The sequence below is a fragment of the Bos grunniens genome, chromosome 16, assembly GCF_055505025.1.
Source record: "Bos grunniens cultivar Pamir isolate PY7600 chromosome 16, Bosgru_T2T1.0, whole genome shotgun sequence".
NCBI classification, from domain to species: domain Eukaryota; kingdom Metazoa; phylum Chordata; class Mammalia; order Artiodactyla; family Bovidae; genus Bos; species Bos grunniens.
This window is the reverse complement of record NC_141180.1, coordinates 81,435,520-81,455,898: the sequence shown is the minus strand read 5'-3', so window position 1 is coordinate 81,455,898 and position 20,379 is coordinate 81,435,520. Positions and strand designations below refer to the sequence as shown.

The window sequence follows — 20,379 nt, the reverse complement described above, 5'->3', positions numbered from 1 at the left end:
GGCCTTAGGAAGCATCACTATGAACAAAGCTAGTGGAGGTGATGGAATTCCAGTTGAGCTATTTCAAATCCTAAAAGATGATGCTGTGAAAGTGCTGCACTCAATATGTCAGCAAATTTGGAAAACTCAGCAGTGGCCACAGGACTGGAAAAGTCAGTTTTCATTCCAATCTCTAAGAAAGGCAATGCCAAAAAATGTTTAAACTACCGCACGATTGCACTCATCTCACACGCTAGCAAAGAAATGCTCAAAATTCTCCAAGCCAGGATTCAACAGTACGTGAACCATGAAATTCCAGATATTCAAGCTGGTTTTAGAAAAGGCAGAGGAACCAGATATCAAATTGCCAACATCTGCTGGGTCATCAAAAAAGCAAAAGAATTCCAGAAAAAACATCTATTTCTGCTTTAATGACTATGTCAAAACCTTTGACTGTGTGGATCACAGTAAACTGTGGAAAATTCTGAAAGAGATGGGAATACCAGACAACCTGACCTGCCTCTTGAGAAACCTGTATGCAGGTCAGGAAGCTATAGTTAGAACTGGACAGGGAACAACAGACTGGTTCCAAATAGCAAAAGGAGTACGTCAAGGCTGTATATTGTCACGCTACTTATTTAACTTATATGCAGAGTACATCATGAGAAACGCTGGGCTGGATGAAGCACAAGCTGGAATCAAGATTGCCGGGAAAAATATCAATAACTTCAGATATGCAGTTGACACCACCCTTATGGCAGAAAGTGAAGAGGAACTGAAGAGCCTCTTGATGAACGTGAAAGAGGAGAGTGAAAAGGTTGGCTTAAACCTCAACATTCAGAAAACGAAGATCATGGCAACTGGTCCCATCACTTCATGGCAAAGAGATGGGGAAACAGTGGAAACAGTGGCAGATTTTATTTGGAGGGTCTCCAAAATCACTGAAGATGGTGATTGCAGCCATGAAATTAAAAGACGCTTGCCCCTTGGAAGAAAAGTTATGACCTAGATAGCATATTAAAAAGCAGAGACATTACTTTGTCATCAAAGGTCCATATAGTTAAGGCTATGGTTTTTCCAGTAGTCATGTATGGATGTGAGAGTTGGACTATAAAGAAAGCTGAGAGCCAAAGAATTGATGTTTTTGAACTGCGGTGTTGGAGAAGATCCAACCAGTCCATCCTAAAGGAAATCAGTCCTGAATATTCATCGAAAAGACTGATGCTGAAGCTGAAACTCCAATACTTTGGCTATCTGATGTAAAGAACTGACTCCTTAGAAAGGACCCTGATGCTGGGAAAGATTGAAGGTGGGAGGAGAAGGGGACAACAGAGGATGAGATGGTTGGATGGCATCACCGACTCAATGGACATGAGTTTGGGTGGACTCTGGGAGTTGGTGATGGACAGGGAGGCCTGGCGTCCTGCAGTCCTTGGGGTCGCAAAGAGCTGGACACGACTGAGAAACCAAACTGAACTGAACTGAGACTGGAATTCCAGGATGATGTAGTTGGAGGGTAGGCATCCCAGAACCTTCGAGAACCTCTCCTTGGAAGGCATAATGCCGTTACCACTCCCCTGAACCTGGCTTCCTGAGGCCCTGAGGAGCTCTCGAGGTGATGCTGACTGAGCAGCCCCTGGCCAGCATTGTCTGTTCACACCAGCTGATGATGCAGCAAGGCTGCTCAGCTGGCCCACAAATCCTCTAGCCAGGATCACGGACGGCGAGCGGAAAGGACTTTCAGGGTCCTCTAGCACAACTGTGCTCCCTGGGTGGCTGCAGACATGCTCACCCCTCCCCTCCCTGTCTTTGCCCCTCCCTTTGGTTGACAGGTGAAGGTCAGGTCTGTTCTAGAGGAGGCAGGGAAGGGACAGAGCCTATGAGTTCCTTGGTTTCATTTTCTCCAAGGCAGAGCCCTGGGGAGTTTCTGAACATACATACAATGTCCTGGCCAGAAATAAGGAGGACTAGGAAGCTTTTTCTCTGAGAAGAAATGAGCCCTGGTTGGCGCCAAGCCAGGGAAGAACGTGGGGTCTGCGGGGCCTGAGCCCCTGGCAACGAGCCAGGAGCCAGCGTGTCTCCAGAAAGGAAATGACCACTCTGTGGAAGGTTTCTGTTCTGGGCACACAGCCTTAGAAAGTGTCAGAGGTCTGCTAGGCTAGAGGGGCCTTCCAGGACAAAGGGAGTGTCCTGCAGCCCTGGAGGGAAAACGCTAACTGCCTGCTGACTGCACAGCCCCCGGGGAGGGATAACCAAGACCTGAGATGGAGTTTTCCACTGTACCAGTGATAGAAACACTCAGATTCAGAAATGAAGTTAACTTTCAGAAGAAAGTTTGCATTAGAGAATAACTGAACTATCCAGTCAATAGACGGCAAATGATACATGCAGATGAGAAAACTAAGGCTCAGAAAGGGCAAATGAGTAGCCTCAAGCCACTTAGCCAGCATGGAAAGGAGGCAGAGCCACAGCTGGACCCACATGTGTGAGACCAAGTCCGTTACCGTAAAAAAATGGGTCAGGAGGGGGCAACAAGCCCAAGTGTCCATCAGGAGGGGCCGCTCAGATAACTATGGGGCAGAGAGTGAGGGAGAGCCTTAGGTACCGATACGAGTGATCATCAAGCTATCCTACAGAGCAAAAATAAAAGTGCGTAGCTGCTTGTACTTACTGCTTACATGTGCATTAAATAAACCTGGCAAGACACAAGAAACTGGATGCCGATTGCGTCCTGAAGGAAACTGGATGATGGAGAGACAGAGAGGGGAGAAGACTTTTCCCTGGTGCAATCTTTTGTGCCGTTTGGAATTTGAATCAAGAGACAGTATTAGCTTTTCAAACATTTTTTAAAAGAGAGTGACAGAGAATTTCCTTGTTCAACCCTCTTAAATGTGATGAAACAGACTTCTACTGACCACCGAGGGTGTGCCAAGCCCCAGGTGGGTGCTGCGGCTTATGCCATGATGAGTAAGATGCTGCCTCTACCCACCAGGAGCCACTCACCCCAGGTGACCCAGATCCCCCAGGCTGGGTGGTGGGATAAGCAACCACAGGTCTCCCACAGCTCTTCCCTGCTGTGCATTTTCCCAGACCCCCAACCACCTTAGGCTGGGAGCCTCAGTTGGTGAGGGGTGAGGGTCTGCCCTAGACCCAGCCCTAGTGGGCCTGACGACCACGAGCCAGTCTGAGCCAAAACTGCCCAGGCCACACCGCGACTTCCCAGCAGAGTCTTCAGGTAGGGCCATGGAGAGGTGGGAGCCTGCACCACCTCCCTGTGGAGAGGATCGTACACAATCATGCCCTTTTTTCTCTTGCTTCAAGCACTCACTGCTTATAATCAAGCAGCAGTTGCTGAGCAGATCAAATAAGCAGTGAGCCCTGAAGATGAGATTTCAGCCTGGGTGGGAAGTGTGAGCAGGTCCTGACTCTGGAAATGTATCTGTGATCTACCACATCAGGGAGCCCCCTCCCTCCCGCCTCGCCCTTCCTGTACTTTCCTGCCCCCGCGTTCTGTCCCCCTGAGCACACTTCCTAGGAGTGTGCAGCAGCAGCAGCAACCCCGGTATCTTGACTTCCTGCCATTCTCCCCAGCAGTCACTTCATACTGTCCTTGATACGCCAAGAAAAGATAAATACCTCCCCTTGGGTCAAGCTACACCAATTGGTGTCCCCGAGATTCAAGAAAGGGAAGCTCTTTCTGGAGGAAAAGTGCAAGTGTCCATGGAATTCTCCAGGCAAGAATACTGGAGTGGGTAGCCAGCCATTCCCTTCTCCAGGGGATATTCCTGACCCAGGGATCAAACTTGGGTCTCCCACATTGCAGGTGGATTCTTTACCATCTGAGCCACCAGGGAAGCCCCTTTCTGGAGGAGCTACCTCTTTTTGGAACTGGCTAAGGGTCTAGCTGTATGAAGTCAGTGAATCACAAAATGCTCTCCCTGTCAATGCTTCCAATGAAGCTGTTCTCCATGGACTTGATGATAGAAAATGTAAATATAAGTAAGTTTTCTTAGTCATCAACTGAGGTGGCAGAAAGTTTTGATGGGTTGCTACTTAACACTTAACTGCAAGTGTGCTGCAGTTTTTTAATTGAGAAAAATCAGGAGAGGTGAAGATCTTACCTGAATGCGTCTCCTGGGAAGACATGGACAGGGAACATTTGGGTTTCCCCATTTACTCTGTTTGATGACCATACAGCACCCAAATCTCTCCTGAGTGTGACATACATGGAGAAGCTGAAAGAAGGCACTGGCATTATCCACACGAACAGTGACTTTAAGTCTCACATAAAATCTTTATTCTGCCTTACTCTGCAGTGCAGTCCCAGGCCTGACTTTTCCCTCTCCGGTTCTCAGAGCACCTGGCAGCCAAACCACGGCTATCTCCCATGCCAGCTCACACAGAGCAGGACTCCTTCCCCCTAGCAACCTCCTAGGGAAGGTGACCCAGGGAAGGACCATCACTGCTCAGAAAACACATCCCCACCCCCACATTTGGGAATTCAAAAGCAGAGGAGTGAGGGGCATCAGAAGCAAGGCAATTTGTCGGGAGGAGAAATGCAAGACTCTGGTGCTGGACCCAGCCATCCAGTTCTCGCCTGCACAGAGGTTGCTTTCATTCCTTTTCTTCTGTTAATTTGGCCTGTTTTCCAAACATGGGTCAAACAACCCCCCTCCCAGAAGCAGCAGCAGCAGAAGGAAATGTTATTAAAAACGGGTCCGTTAGTGGGCATGGTGTGTGGATGGAGTCTTTGGGATTTTGGCTGCCAAATAAAGACTTTATTGTTGTCATTCCTCTACTCCCAAGCTCCCTCCCTCTCTTCCCTCCTCCCTCCCTTCCTCCCTTCCTCCTCCCCTCCCTACTTACAATCGGCCTGGCCCTCCCCTAAACTAACCTCCCTACCCCAATAGGATCTGGTGGAGGAAGAGTCAGGCAAACACAAGCACGCACACACCACTGGGAGACCAGAACTTCTGGCTGGCTCTCTGCTGCCACAGCTCCACTGAGGGTGGGGGGAGGCAGTCTCGCCTCGCCGGAGACAAACCCGAGCTGAGAGGAGAGGCAGGTGGTTCAGGTAAGCCCGTCTGGAGGAGGAAGGCTCCGGCCTCCAGCCAGCCCCTTCCCACCCCATCCACGCCAGGCTACTGCTCTAGGCTCTGTCCTCGCCTTCCTTCCTTCCTCCCACCCCTCCTTCCTGTCTTCTACCGGATTTTTCTCCTTTCAGAGGAGCTCAGATCAGTCATCCTCATTTCGTCTCCACCCTCTTCCTTCTCTTCATCATTCTGCACCCATGTATTGGCTTGTTGCAAAAGTTAAACTTTCTTGGTACAGATGTGTACTGTAGCACAGCTATGCTGCACGCAGCATTTCTACAGATCGGGTTCCCATGGAAACTCTACAACCCGTTTTGCTGAATCTTTGATGCTTTGTCACACACTGTCCCAGGCACACACATGTGCCACACAGATGCTGCACTTTCACTTCGCATGCACACACACGAATACACACACAGTGTGAAAGCATCCTGTCCATTCACCTCCGTTCTGACGGCATTTGACACGCAGAGCAGAGCACACAGTGACAAGACCCTGGCAGGAACGCACACAGGCACGCGCGCACTGCACCGAGGAGAAAAGAGCAAGTGCGTCTTCCCACCGAGGTGGCAGAGCCAAAGAAATCATGTGCCCCGAGTGCAGGCAGAGCAGGAACAGGATGAACAGCAGCAGGGGCTGGAGAGGTTTCTTCGTTCTTTAGAATTTAATTGGGTGGGAGAGAGAAAAAAGCAGCTTTCCAACCTGCACAGTGTATTCCCAATAGCTCTGACTTTCTCTGCCTCACTAGTTCAAACCACTTTTCTTTTGGAAAGAGAGAGAAGAAAGCAACCCTACTCTGAAGCCTTAGAGGTACTATTTCCCAGCACTGGGGGTATTCATTTCTGTTTTCGGCAGGCAGCCAGAAAAGAATTCTCTTTAAAGCCACTTCAACATAATCCCACATTGGCAAGGGCTCCCTATGGGAGAGGAAAAAAGACGCAGTTCCTTAATCAGTCAAGGGAGGGGAAAACTGAAGTGGGAAACGGAATTTTTTAAATAGGGTGGACCCTCTCCATTTCCCCAGCTCATTCCTCTTCGATTATGCAGAGTGTTATCCCAAGGCCAGAAGGGCATGGCCTAGGAGAGGGTCTCCAAGTACCTGGAGACCTGGGTGCAGGGGAGGGTGAGAGGTGCTCACTAGAAATACAGACAACCGGACCCTTTGCTCTAGACCCACGGGATCAAGACCCAAGAAGCTGCTGTTGTTTCAGGATGTGAGAGGCAGCAAGGGTTTGAGAGTCTGAACCAGAGGCCTGAGGGAGACATGTGTAGGACTGAACAGCCCAGGATTCTGGCAGCGTTAGCTGGGCAGACAGGCTGTGTGGCTTCCCGGACAAGGACTGTCTGATGGAGCAGCTTCCAAGTGTCTCTAGTGGGCCACCCTCTTTTGCAGAGTAGAAGCAAGCGCCTGAAGGAACGGAAGACCTTCTGTGAGCTCTCCGCTTCTCGTCTCCTTATAAGCACTGGCAGCTGTGTAATGAAGGAACATTCCAGAAAGCAATTTCCCCCAAGGTAGCTCCAAAGAGCTTAGGCTTCCTCCTACCTGCTAATCCGCCTGCCTGGGCCCCCAGGGGCACTGTGCAGGGCTCCTCCCCACCCCTGTTAGATTCCCTGCTCCTGCCCAGTAGCTGCCTGCTCTGGCGGGCCTGCACAGAGGATGGGCCTAACCGCAGGGTCTGCACTGCCCCTTCACCTCCCCGGGGGCAGCCCCACCTCTTGGGCCTCTGGGGGAAGCTGGAAGGGAAAGGTACCCAAGGTTGGGAGGGGAAGTCCCGAGTCACGGTGGACTCCACAGCCAGCTGAGGTCAGCAGGCTGCGGTGTTCCTGGTCAGCACTCCCGCAGCTGCTGCAGAAAGGCTCAGGGATGGGAGCGGGTGTTAGTGAGGGGGAGGGACAGAGCGAACATTCCCCAAATGGCTGGGGGCATCTATGGCTTCTCTAATTATTTGATTCTGAGACCTAAATGTGGTTTCACAGGCCTGAAAGGGGAGGAGCTTGCTCTGTGTAGGAGAGTTGGTAGAAATCCAAGTAACCATCTGCAAGGATCGGCATTCAGTGGAGGGAACGGCTGTCCTCTGGCCAAGCTAAGAGAAAGAGACCCCATTACTTTGAAATAATGTCAGTAGTAGCTTAACATTCACCGAGCACTTGCTTTTTTGCACATTTACTCACTTAACCTTCAAAATAATCTGATAAAAATGTATTAGTATGCCCATTTTACAGATGAGGAAACTGAAGCTTAGTAGAGGCAAGAGATTTCCCAAGAGTACCCAGCTAAACAGCTGAGGAGTTGCAGGGTTGAGACCCACATCTATAAGCACTCAATACATCAGATAGATTCCTGTAGGCTTTCTTCAGGGGGTGGAAAAGCTAGGGGATTGAGGCAGAGAGAAGGACTTAGTGAGGAGCCGTAATGAGAGGACAAGAGCCATCTCACCCTAAATTGTTCCCCTTGCCTTTAGAATGGAAAATTTGCTCTTCTGGACTAGTGGCCTGAGGCCAAAAAAGATTGTGTTTACATGTTGCCTTGCGGTAGACACTGGGGAGACAGATGGTTTCTCCATTAGAGTGTTAGATTTATTTTTAGCTCTTTTTGATCTGTAGCACATTTTAAAGTCACTTGTCACGTTTACTTCTGAAAATAACCCGATGAGGAACAGAGGGACAGGGAAGATTTCTTTATCTGTGTTTTGCAGGTAAGGGAAGTGAGGCTGAGGACAGGGTCGCGTCACTACAGGCAGTGGTGGCTGGGCGGGGACCCCACACCCTCCGTCTAGTTTGCACCATGATGCTCTCTTCACCTTTGCCCCAGTCAGCCTTACTCCTATTCTGATTTCACTCCCCAAGAAAGGGACAGTGAGTCGGTGACTTGCTGAATTCACCATGCCTCCACGTTAGCCCTTTCCTTACCTCAGAACCCCACAACGCCTACTTGGAGACCTTGGAAGAGTCTAAGGCAGCTGCGGTGGGCCTGCCTCACTCCTCTGTTAACAGCTGGGCAGAGACGACCTGATTCTCCCGGCTTCCAACTCCCCTGTGGGCTTCAGGAAGACACAGAGAATACAATGGCTTTCAGAAGTCTGAGTTTAGGACAGCAAGAAGGAAACCAAAAAAGAGGGTCATCCCAACATCCATGGGCACGGCCCTGGCAGGGGCAGCCCCACTCCAACGTCAGGGTCACTGGCTGGGTTAAGCCATGGAGGTCCCAGGGGTCATGAGCTGGATGTGAAATCTGACAAGAACACCAGGAAGTAGTGTGGAGTCATCTTTCTTTAACCCAAGGAGACACACCCAACCTCACTCTCAGCTCAACCCCAATCCCAGGCTCTCTCCATACAAAGCCAATTACCCTATGATTTGGTAAACCCTTGTGGGCCTCAACCCAACCCTGCCCTGAGGCTAAACGTTGCAAGAGTCCTGGGAGTATGAACCTTAAATGAATGAATTTATGAGCTAAACAGGGATAGGACTATCTCACTTTAAAAATCAGAGTCTCTTGAGAGAATATGTTCTTTTGCAAACAAATAAATGAATAAATGAAACCCCTGCCATTTGCAGAGATTTTATGCTCTATGACATGTCTTCATGTGGATGATCCCATTTGATCCTCACACAGTTGAGGACCCTGGACCTGAGGAGGTGGGTCAGAGCCAGGATTCAAGCCTAAGTCTCTAATACTTGAGATTGAAATTTGAATTTAAAACTCTCTTAGAAAATCTCAAATGGGAGAGTGAATTTTGGGTTGGTCAAAGCACTTGCTTTCCTCTCACAAATGAGCAGCTTTCTGAGAACAGGTGTTGGTGAATGGGATTACAGGAGGTCAGTGGTTACAGGCGGTCCAGATGCATTTATTGATCAAGCAGTGAGCTCAGCCCAGCAGAAAGTGGGGAGGTGTGCTTGTGAAGGCATAAGAAATTTAAAAATCACATACACTTACAATCCCAACTAAGGGAACTTATGACTGGACAGAAGGTTCTGGAAGACAGGAACATACGAAGGTGTGACTTAGGGCTTTGTGGGAGAGACTATGGCTCCCTGTGGAGTGCAGGGACTTCTCGTCTGTCCCAAATTCTGGTTTGGAGACTTAGAGTGTGTGGACAGCCCAGACTCCATCAGGAAGGAGCACTGTCCCATGAGAAAAGCCTTAGAAATGAGCACTGCTTCCTCAAGGGAGGAGTGTGCGCACACACACACAGAATGGTTCAGCCCCAGGGCTAAGAGCAGACCTAGCTAATTCAACAGACCTAGTTTCTCCAAGGAACAGGCCCAGGAGCTTGTCCTTGAGAACCTTCTCAGCTCTGAAAGGAGCATGGCCAGCCCCCAGAGGTCTGGAGTGTAGACGGGTCAGAGCGCCGGTGGGGAGATAAGGGAAGTTGCCGAAGGGTCTGGCACAGGAGGTGGCGGCAAGGGCGGCCGGTGTTCACAGCGATGGCAGGGGTGGGAGGCACGCCCGTCGGGTGGAGCTGAGACTGACCCGCGGCTCTGACTCGCCTGAGCCAAGTGCTGCCCGGGCCCCACGTCACCGGGAAGCGCTTCGTGCCAGGGCCAGCTGCCGCTCCGCACAGGCGTGACTTGCCCACTCAGGGCCCAGGGTAAATGCTCCTGTTGACCAAGGCAGTGAAGGGGAGGGGGCTCCGCCAGGCTGGAAAGCCTTCCCAGGGCTTCTCACTGCACAAGAGACCTCTTGCTTATTGTCAGGCTCCCAGCTGGTCAGGAAGTAAAAAGTGCCAAAGCAAAAAAATTTAAGGTCACAAAAACTGGGGCTTTTAAAAATGTTAGGTTTTAGCACACGAATATAATGCTTTAACCCCGTTTAAAATCTCTGTGCAATACTGTTGTGCTATTTCAAGAAAATGACAGAACTTGTAACATTTTCATTGATAGTTCACCAATTACAAGCAGTGTGGGGTCTGGCAACAAGACTCAAGTTTAGTCTTACAATGAATGTCTTTTCACCTCAGTCTTTTTGGTGTATCCCCAAGATTGTTACATGCACAACTGGAGATAAAGCCAAGAATCTAACTGCAGCGTCCTTTGTGATAGGAGGCCAGGGGAAATGGCCCCCTGGGCCCCCTTGGAGAGGTCTGCCTGAGAAGAGACCACCTTAGAGGAAGGAGAAGGAGCAGAAGCTGCAGGGCAGCCTCCTCTCCCTTCCCTCCGCGCTGTCTCCATTCTGCTCCTTCCTTTCCACACTCTATACTCCGTGAGGACCCACGCACGCACACCAAGGAGGGGCGTGCATTTGCTCATGTGTGTGGCACAGGGAGAGGAGTGTCTGTGCGAGCGTGTGTGGGCTGGGTGTCCAGGGCAGGTGTGCAACAGGTGTAGGTAGACTCCCTCACCCCTCCAGGGTGAGCCCTGCCCTTGTCCATGTTTCTTGTCACACTCAGCTCCTTCCAAGTAACAGACTCAGGCTAAACATCTGGTGAGGGGCTTCTACTGAGCTAGCTTTGAACAAAGCTAGCAGGAAGCCAGTACTGGGTCACACAAGGGAAGAACCTAGCTGATGTGGGCTCCAAAGAAAGCGGGGGAAGCCTGGCGCAGAGGCAGTGATCACAGGGTCCAGATGCAGCTGAGGATACACTCCAGCCCCCTCTCTAAGAACTCCAAGAAACCTGCATCTCCAAAGTGTCCCAGGCCCTAGGAAGGGGAGGGGCAGACCACCGCAAATTGTGAAGAAGCAGCAAAGAGGGCCATTGGAAGCAACGTGGAGACAGAGATCCCGGAGCAGACCAGAGGGGCTGTCACAGGGACCTTGGGAGGGGAAAGGACAGGTAACCCGACAAGCTAGGGCAGGGAGTCTGAGAGAGATGCCAGTTTTTGTCTGCAGCCTTGGGTCTACCACAGTTTCCTCAGCTTAATTTGACTCAAACCACATGGCCCTATCTGCAGCATCATCAGAATCAATGGGAAGGTCAACCCCAGAGCATCCTTCAGCAACATATTCCACTATGTCTCTGAGGCAGGCGGGAAGTTCTCCTCTATATCCCACCCCGATATCATCAACTCCAATGCATATGGGAAGCAGCAATACCAGATCAGAAGAAATGAAAGTGGTTTCCCTGCAGCTTTTTAAAAAATTGAAACATAGTTGATGTACAATATTATCTAAGTTACAGGTGTACAACACAGTGGTTTACAATATTTAAAGGTTACACTCCATTTATAGTTATCATAAAATATTGGCTATATCTCCTGTGTTGTACAATATATCCTAGATTAGTTTATACTTAATAGTCTATATCTCTTAATCCCCTATCCTTATATTGCCCCTCTCCACTAGTAACCACTGGTTCTCTATACCTATGAATCTGCTTCTTTTTTTTTTGTTATATTCACTAGTTTGTTGTATTCCCCACAGCTTTCAGTTGCTTCCTTGTTTTTTTCCCCGGGAGCCTCCACATCTGGGGAGAAATTCTTGGTGTGTGTCCTGCTGGCAAAGACCATTGTTCTCTGAGCTGAGCCCTGGGGAGGAGGGGTGAGCGGGGGCAAATGCAAGGGGACCGCAGCACTTCCTTCCCAAGAGTTTGCTGAGCCCACGGAGACGTGGGTCTTTGTCCTGGGTCTGCTGTTATATAGCTTCCTGGCCTTGACAAGCTAGTACTCCCCTCCAGTGCTCAATTTTTATAAATAGTTGAATCTGGACTTTGTGAATTTCAAAACACTTTAAGCAATGCTACTTTTTTTTTCAAATGCATGCTTCAGCTAACCCTTAATTTGTGTAACAGATTTTAAAACCACAGAGCTCCTCATGTTGGACAGGGGTGAGTTGGGGGGTCCCCCAGGGCCATCCCCTTGGTATCCCTCCCTCAGGAGGACTCCACAGAAATGGGGCACAGTTTGGAAACCACTGAGTTATGGAACCAGTAAGGACCCTTCCAGATGTAATACCCCAGGACTCTATGGCTCACATATCCTAACATCCCTCCTATAAGGGGAGAGATTATTTTCTCATGCTGCAAACCAGGAGACTGAGGACTAGAGTGGTTAAGGGTATTCTCCAGGAAACCCTGGGACTCCTGATTCACAGCCCAGAATGCATTCTGCCAAGACAGCTGACACTCTAGCACATCAGCACCTGGGCCTCTGGGAAAGGGAGCCAGACACTCAAACCCTTGCTGCTGGATACAGGCAAGCAAGGAGATGCTTCCACAGGTCCCTGCCACAGCTCCCCCCAAGCCCATCCCGGCCAACTCCAGCTGCAAAGACACGTGTTCTTTTTACTGAGGCCCAGCAGGCTGATGACCTCCCGCGTTCCTCCCCACAGGTGTGTCGCCTGGATCATGAGGTCATCCCTCTGCTGGCTCCTCACACTTCTCCTCATCTTGGCCACAGCGGCCCAAGGCCAGCCAACAAGACGACCGAGGCCCAGACCGAGGCCTCGGCCCAGACCCAGGCTCAGACCCACACCCAGCTTCCCACAGCCCGATGAGCCAACGGAGCCTACAGACCTGCCTCCCCCACTGCCCCCAGGCCCCCCGTCGGTCTTTCCTGACTGTCCCCGGGAGTGCTACTGCCCCCCTGACTTCCCGTCCGCCCTCTACTGTGACAGCCGCAACCTCCGAAAGGTCCCTGTCATCCCGTCCCGCATCCATTACCTCTATCTCCAGAACAACTTCATCACTGAGCTCCCGGTGGAGTCCTTCAAGAACGCCACGGGCCTGAGGTGGATCAACCTGGACAACAACCGGATTCGAAAGGTGGACCAGAGGGTGCTGGAGAAACTCCCCAGCCTGGTGTTCCTCTACATGGAGAAGAACCAGCTCGAAGAGGTGCCCGCAGCCCTGCCCCGGAACTTGGAGCAGCTGAGGCTAAGCCAGAACCAGATCTCCAGGATCCCGCCCGGGGTCTTCAGCAAGCTGGAGAACCTGCTGCTGCTGGACCTGCAGCACAACAAGCTGAGTGACGGCGTCTTCAAGCCTGACACCTTTCAGGGCCTCAAGAACCTCATGCAGCTCAACCTGGCCCACAACACCTTGAGGAAGATGCCCCCTAAGGTGCCCTCCGCCATCCACCAGCTCTACCTGGACAGCAACAGAATCGAGGCCATCCCCAGTGGGTACTTCAAGGGCTTCCCCAACCTGGCCTTCATCCGCCTCAACTACAACCAGCTCTCGGACCGGGGCCTCCCCAAGAACTCGTTCAACATCTCCAACCTGCTGGTGCTGCACCTGTCGCACAACAGGATCAGCAGCGTGCCCGCCATCAGCAGCAGGCTGGAGCACCTGTACCTCAACAACAACAGCATCGAGAGTGAGTGCGGGGACTGGGGCGGCGCGGGCGGGCGGCTGGCTCTCCCTCCTCAGCGCTTCCGCGCGGGCCTCAGGCCTGTGCCTGAGGACGCAGAAGCACCCAGTCTGGCACAGTCTTCAAACCTTGGTCTTTCCACTTGCAGCCCACATGACCTTCAAAGAATATCTGACCTCTCTGGCAAGTCTCCTCATTTGTAAAATGGCACAAAATATATATGAAGATTTACTAGTTTAGTATTGATAAAGTGCCCAGAATACCATGCTTGGAGGGTAACAGCTTTTCTACCTCCAGCCCTTCTCACCAGCCCCTGCTCCTTTGCCCTCCAGACCTGTAGGTAAGGGAGACGTGAAATACAGTCCTGGACATTCTCCTAAAGAATGGTGACATTTAAATGCTGACTCTGGAATGTCCTGGAGAAGCCAATGGCACCCCACTCCAGTACTCTTGCCTGGAAAATCCCACGGATGGAGGAGCCTGGTAGGCTGCAGTCCATGGGGTCTCAAAGAGTCAGACATGACTAAGCAACTTCACTTTTACTTTCATGCATTGGAGAAAGAAATGGCAACCCACTCCAGTGTTCTTGCCTGGAGAATCCCAGGGATGGGGGAGCCTGATGGGCTGCCATCTTTGGGGTCGCACAGAGTCGGACACAACTGAAGCAACTTAGCAGCAGCAGCAGCTGGAGTGTCCTGGATCTGTCCACTGCAGCCATGAGAAAATGGGCTTCTTCCCAAGCCTGAGCCTAGGTTTTAAAGAGTCTGTAAAAACATACAGAGAGGCAGTTCTGTGTATATTATGAGTGGCTGGTGGTTTAGTCGCTAAGTCGTGTCCGACTCTTTGTGGCCCCGTGGACTGTAGCCTGACAGGTTCCTCTGTCCATGGGATTTTCCAGCAATAATGGTGGAGTGGGTTGCCATTTCCTTCTCCAGGAGATCTTCCCCACCAAGGGATCAAACCTGGGTCTCCTGCATCGCAGGCAAATTCTTTTACCAATTGAGCCACCAGGAAAGCCCCACACTAAAAGCATACGACTGGAAAAGACATGGCAGTCAGGAGAATATGTCTGTATGTGGATGCTTTTCTGAATCTATCTGGAAGGCTGAAGGATTTGGTCATAAAAGTCAGTACACTCAATGTAGAATTTGCCTAAGCTACATTTACAGGGTCCTGGGCTTTGGATAAAAAATGTAGGTGAGAAAAAAGACTGGAAGTGACAGTTTTGCCCAATCAAAAACATCAGATCTGAGTAGAGCATCAGCAGAACAATTTAAAAACAAATGTGAGAATATTCTCTGGCCCCTGGACAAAATCAGGCTACATCCACAAGACGAATGCAGCAGCTGTGGGAATGGAGACCAAGGAGAAAGAGAAGCACTCCCCAAATGATATTAGGAATCCTTAGCTTTCAAGCCAAAGGATGAGAGGGAGATTGTTGAATTTCTGTAATCTCGAAACAAGTGGATAATAGAACAGGCTTATTCACTCATCTGAGATAATTACCCAAAGGTAGGGGAAGTCTTCTTAAATCTTGCAAGAAAGAAATTCAGGAAAAGGCAAAACTGTCTAATTGTACGCTGCAGGTAGCAAACTGATGGAACACATTACTCCCACGAGGCTGTATCGGCCAAAAATCTAGACAGAAAGGATACCTTGATTAATAAATGGTTGACAATGTTCTATCAGATTGTGGATAAAAACAGGCTGTGGTGAGAGGGGGTGGTGATCCAGCCTTCTGAGGTTGAAGACGGAAAGATTCCACCCACTCTCACCATTTCACAGTTTCAGAACAGCGCATCAGGGGGGTAAAGTCCAAAGCTACAACAGGTCATAGGAAGAAAATTCATCTACGTCAGGGCTCTTTCTGCTGCTCCAACGCTGAAGAGAGAAGAAAGCGGAGAGAAGGAAGAGGAGGAAGGAGATGAAGAGCACCCAACCACCACCCACAGAAGATAAAAGAAGCAAGGCTTGGGAGGATAGAAAACTTCATTTAGAAGAGGGCATACCAAAAAGGTGAAGGGGAAAATGGAAACTCAGCTTCCATTTGAAAACCCACCTCCATTTGCCCATCTCTTCCCTTTCTAGCTCACTTTCCCCAGAGTCAGTCATCAGTCCAGAATCAACGGCTCCATCACATCCTGGCACCCTTTCTCTTCCTGTCATCCCTAGGTCAGTCAACCTAGCCATCTTCTGCTCACCCTCAAGCCTCACATCCCGCTTACAGGAGAACCTCTGGGGTAATCCATCCACTGCGGGCTTCAGATCTTGCTTCCCTCCACTGTTTCTCCACATGCAGCCAGATTCATCTTTCTACAGTATAAACCTGATCATAGCGCCCTTCCAGATTTAGCCCCCCCGGGACACCAGTTCATAAATCCCACTGTCCCTCTCATAACAGCAGTCCTGCTCAGTGACATTCCTCAGACTAGAAATCAGAGACCCCATCCTTAGTGAAATATCTGAAAGTCTCTTATAATTGGTGGCCACAACTGGAGCCTCTCCAGTTTACTCTGCTTAGTATATTACGTTGTACTATTTACTGGTTCCTAACTCTGCCAAGAGCTTTTTGCCCTCCACAACATCATTCAAATAGGTCACAGCATCAGAACACCATCCCCAGGTCTCTACATGTTAATCCTATCTTTGAAGGGTCAGCTCAAAGTTCACTTCCTCCATGAGTCTTTAGAGTGAGTTTGCAATAACAATTGTTGATCGGTTCCAATTTAGTTCATTTTATGAACGGGTAAACCAGCCTGGAGGTTAGGGTCAATTACTCATGGTCGCATGTTCCCGAGAACTGGTGAGCCAGTTCCAGAGAAGAAATCTCTAGGGTCCTTATCCTTGTCCACCCTCTTTTCCCTCCATGTTTTGGCCTCTAGCCCTATCTGGCCTGACCCCCTGCCCACCTCTCCTGCTGACTTCTCCCTTTCTTTCTCGGCAGAAATCAATGGGACCCAAATTTGCCCCAACAATATAGTCGCCTTCCATGACTTCTCCTCGGATCTGGAGCACGTGCCGCACCTCCGCTACCTGCGGCTGGATGGGAACTACCTGAAGCCGCCCATCCCGCTGGACCTCATGATGTGCTTCCGCCTGCTGCAGTCTGTGGTCATCTAGGCCCTCCTGTGCCCCTGGAGCTCCTCCGGCCGCGCTGAACGTGGAGGCCCAGGCGCCCGTGCCCACAGCTTGTTTGCTCTGTCTCCTTTTCTTGCTCCCAGCTCTGCCCTTCTTATCCCACCTTCCTGAGTCAGGGACAAGCCACATACTCTGCTGCCCCTGCAGCTTCTAGAACAAGATTTCCAAAGGCTTGATTTGGTCCACCCAGTTCAAAGACACCTGCTGTGCACCCCAACTTCTGGTCCCAGAAGCACAGGTGTATATCTAAAGACATCCCACTCTCTTCCTCCCTCATCACTCCTGGGTTAGCCCTGGCCATGGATGGAAATCTGGTTCTCGTCCTGGCCAAAGCAAGCAGAGCATGGTCAGGGGCAGCCTAGACGTGAAGTTTGGAAAGTCCTGCTGGAAACTCCTCTATTGTGAGCAGCTCTGACCCAAACAGACTGAGGAACTCAGGTCTCCTGGGTCAAGGATCCCATCTTCCAAAACTGCTGCTGCCCTGCCCCATTCACAGGCACCAGACAGGCACCTGTCCTCTGCCAGCCTGGGTTCTGGAAAGGAGATGCAAGGGAACGGCTGAAGAAGGATGCAGGCTCAGAGATGGGCACAGGGACCTGCTGCTCCTTCATAAGGTGAGAGGGGCCCTTCTCGGCACACAGCCTCCTGGCTGAGCCTCTGTGCCAACAGTAAGAGCAGGGAGGAGCATTCCAGGAGGAGAGTGGCACAAAAACCCAGGGACCAGCCAGTGCGAGAGGCTGGGAGTCAGAACCCACGATGGCCCGTGTGGGTGCGGATGGCCCCTTGGCGGCTGGACAAGAGGCCCAATGCCTGAGGAGCAGCACAGGGAGGGTACAGAGCCAGCAGCCCCGCCCTGCCCTGCCGTGCGCTCTCTGCCTCTCCGTTGCTGGGGAGCGGCTCCTGAGGAACTGCTCAGAGAAGGGGTGGGGAGCCGGAAATCTCCCAGAGCCCTCTTCTGCTTGTGCAGCGGCCTCCCCTCTCAGCCAGGCACAGCAGTGACATCTGGTGGCTGATACTGCCCACAGCTGGTCCTGTGTCATCATCTTTCTGGAGTGATTTGCCAAGGTCAGGAGTTGGCCTCTAGTTCCCACTTGAAAAGCTGTGGGCGACACGCGTGGTCTCTGTCCTCTGGGGTCTATAGGGTACTCGGTATACCCGAGGCACCAAGATAGGGGACCTGGTTCCCATATGAGTGAACCCAAGAGGGAAGCTTCAGGAACCCAGACGAGGATATGGCTTGTTCCCCTCTGCCCTCTCACCTTGCGGGTCCCTTCTGCTCTCTGCTTTCAGGTGGTAGACCAAGGAGGTGGCTACAGTACCCCTCCAAGGACCCTCTGGAGCTCATGTTCCCTATGCAGCTTCACCTTTTAGACCATGTTCTAAGGCAGCATGAGTCCTAAATATTATCTCCTTCCTTTGCAATAATTTATTCTCTGTACGGACTGTCCTTCCCTCAAAGTTTTCACACACACTGCCCCCCAATCTGGCCCAGGGGAGCAGTGTGTGAAAGGCCTCTAAGAGAAGCCCGAGTCCACCAGAGCCGACTGAACTTCATCTCCCCTTTCCTCCCTCCAGTGGGTGGAGATGCCCCCCGCTAGAATCCCCAAGTGTACATTGGTGGGACTAGGGGGGGTGTGTCCTAGAAATGAGTAGGACACAGTGCCCACTCTCAAGTTAGGTTGAGAAAAGTTCCAGAGATGTTTAAGAAATTGGATTAAGCTAGCTCCCTAACTTCAAGAAATCTCCATTTTATTCTAATTTTTCTCTTTTGCTAATTTACAGAAAATAGGCCTGTTTCATCAAGTTCCTCCCCATGTTCCTATTCAACTGCTTCATTCTTTGCAGCTGCAGCTGGTTTTTCCAAAGCTCTTGCTTAAAGTCAAGATAAACTGTAGCCGAGGTGCTACGGCTTGGATAACCGCCCCTTGTGTATCTTACTCCCACCTTGCCCTCTCAGCCCCTCTGGTAATGAGCACAGCGCCTAGGACTCCTCAGGGAGGAGGGGTCATTCCCCTGCTCCTGCAAATCTGAACTGTTTTGTTTCAGCAGCAACAAAATCACCATCATCCCAGTGCCCTGTCTAGAATATGCCGGCTTCCTCTATAGCTCCCTGCAGCTGTAAACCAGAGGAAACTGAATTGGCCGTATAGTTCCACGCCCCGCCCCACCCCCACACACAATGCGCTGGTTCCCCCTGGATTAAGGAGGCCGCCTCCTCCATATACAACTTCATTCTCTCAGTGCTGTTGGCATAGGCACATACAGATGTGTAAGTAGGTGTGTGTGTGTACTCTGTACCTACATCTATTCTTTCTTGAAGATCATGACAACTTTGTGAAACAACTTTCACATTCCATCACGCTTCACAGCAGAGAAAATAAAGTGATATGAAAAATATCCTGCTTGAAACTGACAATGTAAACAGGTGAGAACAGTACCTTAAATTCATCTTGCCGCCCTCTCCCCCTGCCTCCAACCTTACTACCTCTGAGAAGACTGGTAGAGATAGGAGCCTATTCCTAAGAAACTCTAGGGAAATGATTCTAAAACCTTTTCTTGGGGAACTCCCCCCATTCCTAAAGTCAGATAAAAAAATCTGGCAGCTACATGCGAAGCCCCAAACTCCAAGTTCTTTTCAACCCACAGATACTACTAGATGGTTGAGGGTCTCCCAAATGCTCAGCACTGAGACAGATACAGAAAGACACAAACCAGACTCCATTCCTAACCAGAAAAAACTTACAGACTAGTTGAGGACAGGCAGTGTAAGATGCACAGAACAATGTGGCAGGGGTATATCGAGCGCAGTGAGCAAAGGGCCAACCACTGCATCTGGAATGGTCTGTAGGCCATGCAGACATTCACAGAGGGGCAAGATCAGGATGCCCTGGAATCTCTCTTCCGGTGGAAGGTTTGTTTCAGAATCCTCCCGGACTACACCACCTCCTTTTGGATAAAAAGCTGCCAGATACTGTCCCACTCCTTCTACCTTGCCTCCTAAATTTCTGCCTCAGTTCAATTCAACAAGTGTTCAATGTATATCAACTACATGCAAGGTTTCCAGCTAAGAATTCAAGGACTGGTAATATATACCCCTTGCCCTTGAGGAATTCATAAAGGGAAAATCCATGAATTAGTAATTGCATGTCTTAAGTGTGGGCAATAATGCTGGGTACAAAAAGCACTGTGGAGAGGGTATCTCCTTCTGCCTGGGAGAAGCCAGAATGGTTCCTATCATTTGCCCTGGATCTTAAGATTTGAATCAGATTTTGCCAGGTGGGAGGAGGAAAAAGCACATAAGCAGGAAAGAAGGGAACCAGCTTGAGAAAAAGATCGGAAGACATGGAGTCTACCGTGTGTGTGTGTCTGAGAGAAGAAGAAGAATGATTTGCAGTCATGGATTTATGTGGCTACAAGCCCTCGGCAGGAAATAGACCCCTGCTGTCCAAAAAGCAGGGGAGTTTCTGACACTTCCACCTCTGCCTCTCTCTCTCTCTGTGCCCATGAACAGGGAGGCAATGGGGTCACCCTGCCCCAGACCTCTGTCCCCAGGGCCTGCCACCTCCACTCCATCATCACGCCTCCTGCTCCTCCTAACGAGGCTCGGATTAGAGTGGCTCTCCAGGGCTGAGCTGCCTGGAACAACAGCAGGACGGTTAGACGGTTCCCACACAGATCACACACACACATACCACGGGCCCTCACACACACACACACACACCAAGGACCCTCACAGACACACACACACACCATGGACCCTCACACACACACACACATACACACCATGGGCCCTCATAGACACGCACACACACACACATACCATGGGCCCTCACACACACACACACACACACACACACACACCATGGGCCCTCACAGACACGCACACACACACACACATACCATGGGCCCTCACACACACACA

At 50.6% G+C, this 20,379-nt stretch overlaps 1 protein-coding gene across 1 annotated transcript; it reads left to right on the top strand.

Annotated features, from left to right (window-relative positions):
• The first annotated feature begins 4,913 nt into the window (after positions 1-4,913).
• On the top strand, positions 4,914-18,854 carry PRELP (proline and arginine rich end leucine rich repeat protein). The gene is made up of 3 exons (XM_086345779.1): positions 4,914-5,053; positions 12,340-13,325; positions 16,264-18,854. Exons 2-3 carry the CDS (start codon positions 12,356-12,358, stop codon positions 16,437-16,439), a joined length of 1,146 nt encoding a protein of 381 aa, XP_086201905.1. The 5' UTR covers positions 4,914-5,053; positions 12,340-12,355; the 3' UTR covers positions 16,440-18,854.
• The last annotated feature ends 1,525 nt before the right edge of the window (positions 18,855-20,379 follow it).

Bases quoted from the DNA above. Each gene is read 5' to 3' on its own strand.
- PRELP (XM_086345779.1), top strand. From the start codon at position 12,356: ATGAGGTCATCCCTCTGCTGGCTCCTCACACTTCTCCTCATCTTGGCC. The intron at 13,326-16,263 runs GTGAGTGCGGGG...CTTTCTCGGCAG, and splicing joins CAACAACAACAGCATCGAGA to AAATCAATGGGACCCAAATT.